Source organism: Antennarius striatus, chromosome 10 (assembly GCF_040054535.1).
Source record: "Antennarius striatus isolate MH-2024 chromosome 10, ASM4005453v1, whole genome shotgun sequence".
In the NCBI taxonomy this organism is placed as follows: domain Eukaryota; kingdom Metazoa; phylum Chordata; class Actinopteri; order Lophiiformes; family Antennariidae; genus Antennarius; species Antennarius striatus.
Genome location: NC_090785.1, coordinates 11,384,060 through 11,394,415, shown reverse-complemented (window position 1 = coordinate 11,394,415; position 10,356 = coordinate 11,384,060). Strand labels below are relative to the sequence as shown.

General features: G+C 39.4%; 3 protein-coding genes across 3 annotated transcripts in view; all 3 read left to right on the top strand.

Annotated features, from left to right (window-relative positions):
* On the top strand, positions 1-4,019 carry LOC137603201 (protocadherin alpha-3-like). Its single transcript, XM_068326439.1, has 2 exons — positions 1-2,361; positions 3,942-4,019. The coding sequence occupies exons 1-2, from the start codon at positions 1-3 to the stop codon at positions 4,017-4,019; spliced, it is 2,439 nt and encodes an 812-aa protein (XP_068182540.1).
* Positions 4,020-4,146: 127 nt separating this feature from the next.
* LOC137602777 (protocadherin alpha-C2-like) overlaps positions 4,147-10,356 on the top strand; it is a 117,558-nt gene continuing 111,348 nt past the window's right edge. The window contains exon 1 of the mRNA XM_068325793.1: positions 4,147-6,507. Coding sequence (XP_068181894.1) covers positions 4,147-6,507 — 2,361 coding nt within the window. The remainder of the gene's footprint in view (positions 6,508-10,356) is intronic.
* LOC137603160 (protocadherin alpha-8-like) lies at positions 7,723-10,101 on the top strand. Its single transcript, XM_068326401.1, has one exon. It carries the CDS (start codon positions 7,723-7,725, stop codon positions 10,099-10,101), a length of 2,379 nt encoding a protein of 792 aa, XP_068182502.1.

Here is a 10,356-nt window from a genome sequence, read left to right as displayed (position 1 = left end):
ATGGAACAAAGGAGAAATATACAACGAACATCGCGCAGCTTTTTGGTCGGCTTCGTTGTTGCGGTTCTTTTGTGGAGCGTTGCCTCAGCAGAAATCAGATATTCACTCTCTGAGGAAGTTAATGAAGGAACTGTTGTTGGAAATATCGCAAAAGATCTTGGACTAGATAAAAACACCCTGAAGGCCAGGAAGTATCGGATTGTTTCTGCCTCTGCGGATCCGCTGTTTCATGTGAACCAAAACGACGGCATCCTTTACGTGAGTCGGAAGATTGACAGAGAAGAGGTGTGTGCGCAAAGCAGTACGTGTTTAATCAACCTGAAAACGGTGCTTGAAAATCCACTGGAGGTACATTATGTAGAAGTAGAGGTGATGGATATCAATGATCATTCTCCAGTGTTCCCGGAAGAAGAAAAAAAGCTGGATATTTCCGAATCTGTTCTACCCGGAGCACGAATTCAGCTGAAACCTTCACGGGACCCAGACAGTGGTTCTTGCTCTGTGCAGAAATATAAACTGAGCCCAAATCATCACTTCCGTTTGGAAGTTAAGGATACAAGAAATGATGGTAAAATACCGATATTAGTTGTTCAAAAATCTTTAGATAGGGAAGCAGCAGGAAGTCACTCCTTAGTGCTGACCGCACTGGATGGAGGTAAACCTCCTAAATCTGGTAACATGAATATTCTAATAAATGTTTTAGATGTTAATGATAACGCACCTGTCTTTACTGAGGACGTTTATTCTGTTATGCTAAATGAAAATGTTCCAGTAGGGACAACAGTCATACAAGTGAATGCAACTGATTTAGATGATGGTTCAAACGCAGAAGTAATCTATTCATTTAGTAACAGTATGAATCAAAACATATTAAATCAATTTGATATAAATCCATTATCAGGTGTGATAGTTGTTAAAGGTACAATAGATTATGAGGAAAAAGATATATATGAAATTGAAATTGAAGCATCAAATAAAGGCTCGGTTCCTCTTTCAACAGAGAAAAGTGTGATAATTAAAATAGTTGACATTAATGATAATGCACCTGAGATTGAAGTGACCTCATTCTCAAGCTCCATTCCTGAAGATTCCAGACCTGGAACAACAGTTGCCCTCATCAGTGTAAATGACCTGGACTCTGGTCTCAATGGAAAAGTTATTTGTTCTATGGATGAGAATGTTCCCTTTATGTTAACTCCATCCACAAAGGATAAAATGTATTCATTAGTCACTAAATCTCTTCTGGACAGAGAGAAACAGTCACAATATGACCTGACAATACTTGCAAAAGATGCTGGTCAGCCTCCATTGTCATCTGAAAAGACAATAAGTGTTGTGGTGTCAGATGTGAATGACAACAGTCCAGAGTTTTCACTGAGTCCTTATACTTTCTATGTGACTGAGGGGAACGATCCAGGAGTCTCTGTGTTTTCTGTCAAAGCTTCTGATCGTGATGAGAATGATAATGCTCTCATTTCATATCACATCCTCCGAGATGGAAGTAAAGACAATAAAATCACTTCATTTCTAAATATAAATAGTGACAGTGGAGAAATTTTGGCTCTAAAAAGTTTTGACTTTGAGACCCTGAAGACGTTCCAGTTCCAAGTTGTGGCCACAGATGGTGGAACTCCGTCCCTGAGCAGCAACGTGACAGTGAACGTGTTCATTCTGGATCAGAACGACAACGCTCCAGTCATCCTGTATCCAGTCAGCTCCAACGGTTCTGCTGAAGGTGTGGAGGAGATTCCCCGCAATGTGAACGCAGGACACTTGGTGACTAAAGTCAGAGCCTATGACGCTGATATAGGATATAACGGCTGGTTGCTGTTTTCACTGCAGGAGGTGACTGACCACAGTCTGTTTGGTTTGGACCGCTATACAGGACAGATCAGAACCCTTCGCTCATTCACAGAGACAGACGAGGCTGAGCACAAACTGGTCATACTGGTGAAAGACAATGGGAACGTTTCCCTGTCAACAACAGCTACTGTGATTGTCAGAGTTGTGGAGCCCAAAGAGGCTTTTGCTGCTTCTGATGTGAAAAGTTCTCCAAAGGATGAGGAGGAGAATAATGTGACTCTTTATCTGATGATAACTCTGGGCTCAGTTTCACTTCTTTTTGTCATCAGTATCATCGTGCTGATTGCAATGCAGTGTTCAAAAAGCAGCACAGACTATACTTCTAAATATCTCCAAGAGACTAATTATGATGGGACACTGTGTCACAGCATCCAGTACAGATCTGGAGACAAACGCTACATGTTAGTTGGACCCAGAATGAGTATTGGATCTACTATTGTACCAGGAAGCAACGCTAACACTCTGGTGCTCCCTGACAGGAGGGGTACTTCTGAGGAGGTAAGGAGTGATTATTTTGAAACCCTAAATTGTTTTTGCTCGAACTGATAGTCCTTTGTCTCCATTTCATTCCAAAGCAAGATATTTTGCAGATTGTTTTACCTTATTTGCTTTTCTCATCTGGAGGTGTAAATTACAATTCAGTTTGTACTGTGAAGTAGTGTTTTTCCTAGTGCCATTCTTAGGGATTATAATATGAGCTCCTACAGAAAATGTCTGGAATGTAATGGTGTTTTGGCAAATTAATCTTCTGTTTTTAGCAGAGTTCATTTTACCTCAAAACAGTAGTGCACACCTTGGCTGTGCTATAAGAAAAAAATGTGCATCCCAACATGACCTTTATGTATCCCGAAAGCAAAAACAGAATATACGGTAGAATCCATGTGCAAGAATTGAGTTTTGCCAATACTAAAATACAAAAATTAAACAGACTGTTAATTTTTTAAATTACTTTGTTAATAATGATGTCATAACTGTTTAAGTGCAAATAAATATAGAGTAAAATTATATATTATTTTTATCGAAACGTTAAAGCGTCATTCTTTAAAAAAAAAAAAAAAAAACAGTTTTAGAATAAAGAAAAATGTAATGCAGTTTTTCCTTTTTTGTTTCACTCAATAGTTTTCTTTACCTTTAATTGATATATTCTGCTGGGGAGACAGCACAAAGTTGAAAAAAACGCACGCTAACGAGAACACGGTGTCAGTATAGGGAAAATCCTTTCATTTATGGCAGCAAATACTCCGGATTCAAATATAAGTTTTCTGGTACCAATGCAGTGTTTTTGAACTTTGGTTGTTGCCTGTCGTTTTCTTTGGAATGTAACATATTTTATCTTTGCTTAGTTTTTGTAAGTGTACAGATCAACCCGGTGATTGAAATAATAACAATGAAACATAATGGAAACCATCAATTTTCATGTTTTTATATATTTTTTCCAGCAGCTTTTCACCCTTATACTTGAATTATATTTGTTGTTTTTAACCTCATATGCAAACATATTTCTTTGGATAAAATTCAGGTGGGTCATTTCTTAACCAAACAGTGACGGCTAATTTATATACACAAATTTGATCTAACAACTTGTATTTACTACATAAAAAGTAATATTATTAAAAGATTAGAAATACAGTGAAGTGTGATATGATATATTAGGTTAAAGTTTCATTTTGTCGGCCTGTGATTATTACTTTTTAACTGTTCAATTGGGAAATTATCAAAAGAAGCCTGACAATTGTTACGGATGATCACTGTCCATGGTGCTGAAAAATGTTTCTGGATACGCCTTAAACATATTACGGTATATCTCAAACCACAGTGACCACATTTCAGTTCGATCTAAATTGTTATCATACAAATGATTTAGGAATTGACATTAATTAATGAAATGCTCATTAATAGTAGTTTTTATTCGGTACAATGTCAACTCACTCGAGCACTATTTGAGATGACTAAACATTGAACACAGACAAACACATTACATTGAGTTACTGTTAGCCTGGCGATTTATGTTCTGCAGACATAATGTACATCGCATGGTGTCAGTGTAAATGAGAAAATCCAGCACGTCGTTGATGTAGAACCGCTTTGGATCCTCCTCCGCGGAGATTCTCGGTGCGATGTTCGGTCAGACGCTTTTGATTTTGCTGCTGGTATGAGAAATATTAAACTGATGACTGAGGCTTGAATAAGATGGTGAACATTTTGCAACGTGGATTATTTGATTTTTGCAGTATTACTCGAGTAATATTTTGTGACTGATAACTGGTGGTATCGGGTGTGACCATGGAACAAAGAAAACGCGACAGACGAGCGACGCGTGGATTCCTGTTTGGCTGCGTTGTTGCGGTTCTTTTGTGGAGCGTTGTCTCTGCGCAAATCAGATATTCACTCTCTGAGGAAGTTAATGAAGGAACTGTTGTTGGAAATATCGCAAAAGATCTTGGAATAGATAAAAACACCCTGAAGGCCAGGAAGTATCGGATTGTTTCTGCCTCTGCGGATCCGCTGTTTCATGTGAACCAAAACGACGGCATCCTTTACGTGAGTCGGAGGATTGACAGAGAAGAGGTGTGTGCGCAAAGCAGTACGTGTTTAATCAATCTGAAAACGGTGCTTGAAAATCCACTGGAGGTACATTATGTAGGAGTTGAAGTGATGGATATTAACGATCACTCTCCATCGTTCCCGGAAGAAGAAAAAAAGCTGGATATTTCCGAGTCTGTTCTACCCGGAGCACGATTTCAGCTGAAACCTTCACGGGACCCAGACAGTGGTTCTTTCTCTGTGCAGAAATATAGATTGAGCCCGAATGATCATTTCCGTTTGGAAGTTAAGGAAAAAAGAAATGATGGTAAAATTCCAATATTGGTTGTTCAAAAGTCTTTAGACAGGGAAGCAGCAGGAAGTCACTCCTTAGTGCTGACCGCACTGGATGGAGGTAAACCTCCTAAATCTGGTAACATGAATATTCTAATAAATGTTTTAGATGTTAATGATAATGCACCTGTCTTTACTGAGGACGTTTATTCTGTTATGCTGAATGAAAATGCTCCAGTTGGGACAACAGTCATACAAGTGAATGCAACTGATTTAGATGATGGAATGAATGGAGAAGTAATCTATTCATTTAGTAACAGTATGAATCAGAACATATTAAATCTATTTGATGTAAATCCATTATCAGGTTTGATAGTTGTTAAAGGTTCAATAGATTATGAGGACAAAGATGTATATGAAATTGAAATTGAAGCATCAGATAAAGGCTCGGTTCCTCTGACAACAGAGAAAAGTGTGATAATTAAAATAGTTGACATTAATGATAATGCACCTGAGATTGAGGTGACCTCATTCTCAAGCTCCATTCCTGAAGATTCCAGACCTGGAACAACAGTTGCCCTCATCAGTGTAAATGACCTGGACTCTGGTCTCAATGGAAAAGTTATTTGTTCGATGGATGAGAATGTTCCCTTTATGTTAACTCCATCCTTAGAAGACAAAATGTATTCATTAGTCACTAAATCTCCTCTGGACAGAGAGAAACAGTCACAATATGACCTGACAATACTTGCAAAAGATGCTGGTCAGCCTCCATTATCATCTGAAAAGACAATAAGTGTTGTGGTGTCAGATGTGAATGACAACAGTCCAGAGTTTTCCCTGAGTCCTTATACTTTCTATGTGACTGAGGGGAACGATCCAGGAGTCTCTGTGTTTTCTGTTAAAGCTTCTGATCGTGATGAGAATGATAATGCTCTCATTTCATATCAGATTTTCCGACAGGCAAGTGAAGTTAACAAATTAGCATCATTTCTAAATATAAATAGTGACAGTGGAGAAATTTTGGCTCTAAAAAGTTTTGACTTTGAGACCCTGAAGACGTTCCAGTTCCAAGTTGTGGCCACAGATGGTGGAACTCCGTCCCTGAGCAGCAACGTGACAGTGAACGTGTTCATTCTGGATCAGAACGACAACGCTCCAGTCATCCTGTATCCAGTCAGCTCCAACGGTTCTGCTGAAGGTGTGGAGGAGATTCCCCGCAATGTGAACGCAGGACACTTGGTGACTAAAGTCAGAGCCTATGACGCTGATATAGGATATAACGGCTGGTTGCTGTTTTCACTGCAGGAGGTGACAGACCACAGTCTGTTTGGTTTGGACCGCTATACAGGACAGATCAGAACCCTTCGCTCATTCACAGAGACAGACGAGGCTGAGCACAAACTGGTCATACTGGTGAAAGACAATGGGAACGTTTCCCTGTCAGCAACAGCTACTGTGATTGTCAGAGTTGTGGAGCCCAAAGAGGCTTTTGCTGCTTCTGATGTGAAAAGTTCTGCAAAGGATGAGGAGGAGAATAATGTGACTCTTTATCTGATGATAACTCTGGGCTCAGTTTCACTTCTTTTTGTCATCAGTATCATCGTGCTGATTGCAATGCAGTGTTCAAAAAGCAGCACAGACTATACTTCTAAATATCTCCAAGAGACTAATTATGATGGGACACTGTGTCACAGCATCCAGTACAGATCTGGAGACAAACGCTACATGTTAGTTGGACCCAGAATGAGTATTGGATCTACTATTGTACCAGGAAGCAACGCTAACACTCTGGTGCTCCCTGACAGGAGGGGTACTTCTGGGGAGGTAAGACACACGAAAACAACTGTTTTGATATTTTCCCTTAAAATATGAGCAACGTTTTCATTTGTAAAATTAATATCAGGAATTTCCCTATCCAGTTTTTCATAGGGTGGCAATAGCTCAGTTTATATGACTTTTCTTGGGGACTGGAGGGTGGCCAATGTGTTTGTGTGTGTGTGTGTGTGTGTGTGTGTGTGTGTGTGTGTGTGTGTGTGTGTGTGTGTGTGTGTGTGTGTGTGTGTGTGTGTGTGTGTGTGTGTGTGTGTGTGTGTGCTTGTGTGCCCTTTTGCGCACGTGTGCACCCTCCAGTTTACTATATATGGATTGTAGAAAGTCTGGCCCCTCTCAGGCTTAGTCAAGGTTAGTATATCTTGAAATTTAAGTGATCTTCGCATCTTCAGTGTGTGATGTATGTTGTTTTTTGAACATGGGAAAATCGTACATTTTTTGGTGTTATATTTTAAGAAAGACTTTTGTGGCTGATAAAAAAAACAAAAAAAAAAAAAAAAAAAACAACTTTTTGGGAGGTTCTTGGACGGTAACTCGTCTTCATCACACACCTGGCCCAATGACTGGATGATGTTGTCAAATATGTGTTTGTCCTGGGAGTGGATGTCCGTGGTGCTGAACTTGTTTAGATCCCATTTTTAAACGTGACTAATATATTGAAACACAGATAAAACCAGAGAATGATGCAATCTTACCAACTTAATATTTAAACCCATTTTATCAATTACAAAATATTGACAACCTTCATCTTCTGAACATTTTAAAAGGTATTGTCTTCCGAGGTTTTATTGAAGCACATCTGTGGCTGTTGAATGAGCACTTTACTCACCTCGTCTGTCCCCACTATTTTTTTTCAGCGATTCTGAAAATAAAAATATATATACCACTGTATTTATGATACACACTCTGAGAACGAACTGGTCTTCATCGCCGAGGCGTTTTGTCGCTTGGTGTCAGTGTAATGTAAAAAGTCAGTAGCAAATTATTTCGTCGTCACTGCATTTTGGTTCCACCTCTTGAAAAAAAACCTCGCTTCGATATCTACTCTGCCATTTTTGCTGCCTTGCCATAGAGAATACATTGTTTTCCATAAAAAAGACAATGTAGGAAAATAGTACGTTTTTTCTTTCAAGGATATTGTTGGATTAATGTTTTTATATCATCTATACTTTACTCGCGTTAGGAATAGTAAGTGATTCTGTTTTAACCATGGAACAAAGGAGATGTTATCCGCGAGCGACGCGTGGATTCCTGTTTGGCTGCGTTGTTGCGGTTCTTTTGTGGAGCGTTGTCTCTGCGGAAATCAGATATTCACTCTCTGAGGAAGTTAATGAAGGAACTGTTATTGGGAATATCGCAAAAGATCTTGGAATTGATAAAAACACCCTGAAGGCCAGGAAGTATCGGATTGTTTCTCCCTCTGCGGATCCGCTGTTTCATGTGAACCAAAACGACGGCATCCTTTACGTGAGTCGGAAGATTGACAGAGAAGAGGTGTGTGCGCAAAGCAGTACGTGTTTAATCAATCTGAAAACGGTGCTTGAAAATCCGCTGGAGGTACATTATGTAGAAGTAGAGGTGATGGATATTAACGATCATTCTCCAGTTTTCGCAGAAGAAGAAAAAAAGCTGGATGTTTCCGAGTCTGTTCTACCCGGAGCACGATTTCAGCTGAAACCTTCACGGGACCCAGACAGTGGTTCTTTCTCTGTGCAGAAATATAGATTAAGCCTGAATGATCATTTCCGTTTGGAAGTGAAAGATAGAGGCAAAGATGGTAAAATTCCAATATTAGTTGTTCAAAAGTCTTTAGACAGGGAAGCAGCAGGAAGTCACTCCTTGGTGCTGACCGCACAGGATGGAGGTAAACCTCCTAAATCTGGTAACATGAATATTCTAATAAATGTTTTAGATGTTAATGATAACGCACCTGTCTTTACTGAAGACGTATATTCTGTTATGCTGAATGAAAATGTTCCAGTAGGGACAACAGTTATACAAGTGAATGCAACTGATTTAGATGATGGACTGAATGGAGAAGTAATCTATTCATTTAGTAACAGTATGAATCAAAATGTGTTAAACCTATTTAATGTAAATCCATCCACAGGACAAGTGACCATTAAAAGTTCAATAGATTATGAGGAGGAGGACCAGTATGTAATTGAAATTGAAGCATCAGATAAAGGCTTTGCTCCTCTGACAACTGAGAAAAGTGTGATAATTAAAATAGTTGACATTAATGATAATGCACCTGAGATTGAAGTGACCTCATTCTCAAGCTCCATTCCTGAAGATTCCAGACCTGGAACAACAGTTGCCCTCATCAGTGTAAATGACCTGGACTCTGGTCTCAATGGAAAAGTTATTTGTTCTATGGATGAAAATGTTCCCTTTATGTTAACTCCATCCACAAAGGATAAAATGTATTCATTAGTCACTAAATCTCCTCTGGACAGAGAGAAACAGTCACAATATGACCTGACAATACTTGCAAAAGATGCTGGTCAGCCTCCATTATCATCTGAAAAGACAATAAGTGTTGTGGTGTCAGATGTGAATGACAACAGTCCAGAGTTTTCACTGAGTCCTTATACTTTCTATGTGACTGAGGGGAACGATGCAGGAGTCTCTGTGTTTTCTGTCAAAGCTTCTGATCGTGATGAGAATGATAATGCTCTCATTTCATATCACATCCTCAGAGATGGAAGCAAAGACAGTAAAATCACTTCATTTCTAAATATAAATAGTGAAAATGGAGAAATTTTGGCTCTAAAAAGTTTTGACTTTGAGACCCTGAAGACGTTCCAGTTCCAAGTTGTGGCCACAGATGGTGGAACTCCGTCCCTGAGCAGCAACGTGACAGTGAACGTGTTCATTCTGGATCAGAACGACAACGCTCCAGTCATCCTGTATCCAGTCAGCTCCAACGGTTCTGCTGAAGGTGTGGAGGAGATTCCCCGCAATGTGAACGCAGGACACTTGGTGACTAAAGTCAGAGCCTATGACGCTGATATAGGATATAACGGCTGGTTGCTGTTTTCACTGCAGGAGGTGACTGACCACAGTCTGTTTGGTTTGGACCGCTACACAGGACAGATCAGAACCCTTCGCTCATTCACAGAGACAGACGAGGCTGAGCACAAACTGGTCATACTGGTGAAAGACAATGGGAACGTTTCCCTGTCAGCAACAGCTACTGTGATTGTCAGAGTTGTGGAGCCCAAAGAGGCTTTTGCTGCTTCTGATGTGAAAAGTTCTGCAAAGGATGAGGAGGAGAATAATGTGACTCTTTATCTGATGATAACTCTGGGCTCAGTTTCACTTCTTTTTGTCATCAGTATCATCGTGCTGATTGCAATGCAGTGTTCAAAAAGCAGCACAGACTATACTTCTAAATATCTCCAAGAGACTAATTATGATGGGACACTGTGTCACAGCATCCAGTACAGATCTGGAGACAAACGCTACATGTTAGTTGGACCCAGAATGAGTATTGGATCTACTATTGTACCAGGAAGCAACGCTAACACTCTGGTGCTCCCTGACAGGAGGAAGACATCAGAGGTAAGGCTTCATGAAACATAATGAGAAGCAACTAGTTTATTGTAGATAAACTTACATTGTCATGGCCAATATACTAGTAAAAGATGTCCAATTTGAAAATAATTGAAAAAATTTCAACTTTAACTCACTTTCAATTCATATTATAATACATTCTTTTGGAAAAGTTATCTCGCTTTGATGTTTTAGTTCATAAAATCCTATTTTGGGACATTGAGTATCAAGTACTTCTGATAATTTAAAACAAAAATAGTGATTCAATTTTTAATACTAATGCTG

What these genes read in the sequence shown, in the direction of transcription:
- LOC137603201 (XM_068326439.1), top strand. Translation starts at nt 1, where the DNA reads ATGGAACAAAGGAGAAATATACAACGAACATCGCGCAGCTTTTTGGTC. An exon ending in GGAGGGGTACTTCTGAGGAG is followed by an intron (nt 2,362 to 3,941) that starts GTAAGGAGTGAT and finishes TCGTTGATGTAG; the next exon opens with AACCGCTTTGGATCCTCCTC.
- LOC137603160 (XM_068326401.1), top strand. Translation starts at nt 7,723, where the DNA reads ATGGAACAAAGGAGATGTTATCCGCGAGCGACGCGTGGATTCCTGTTT.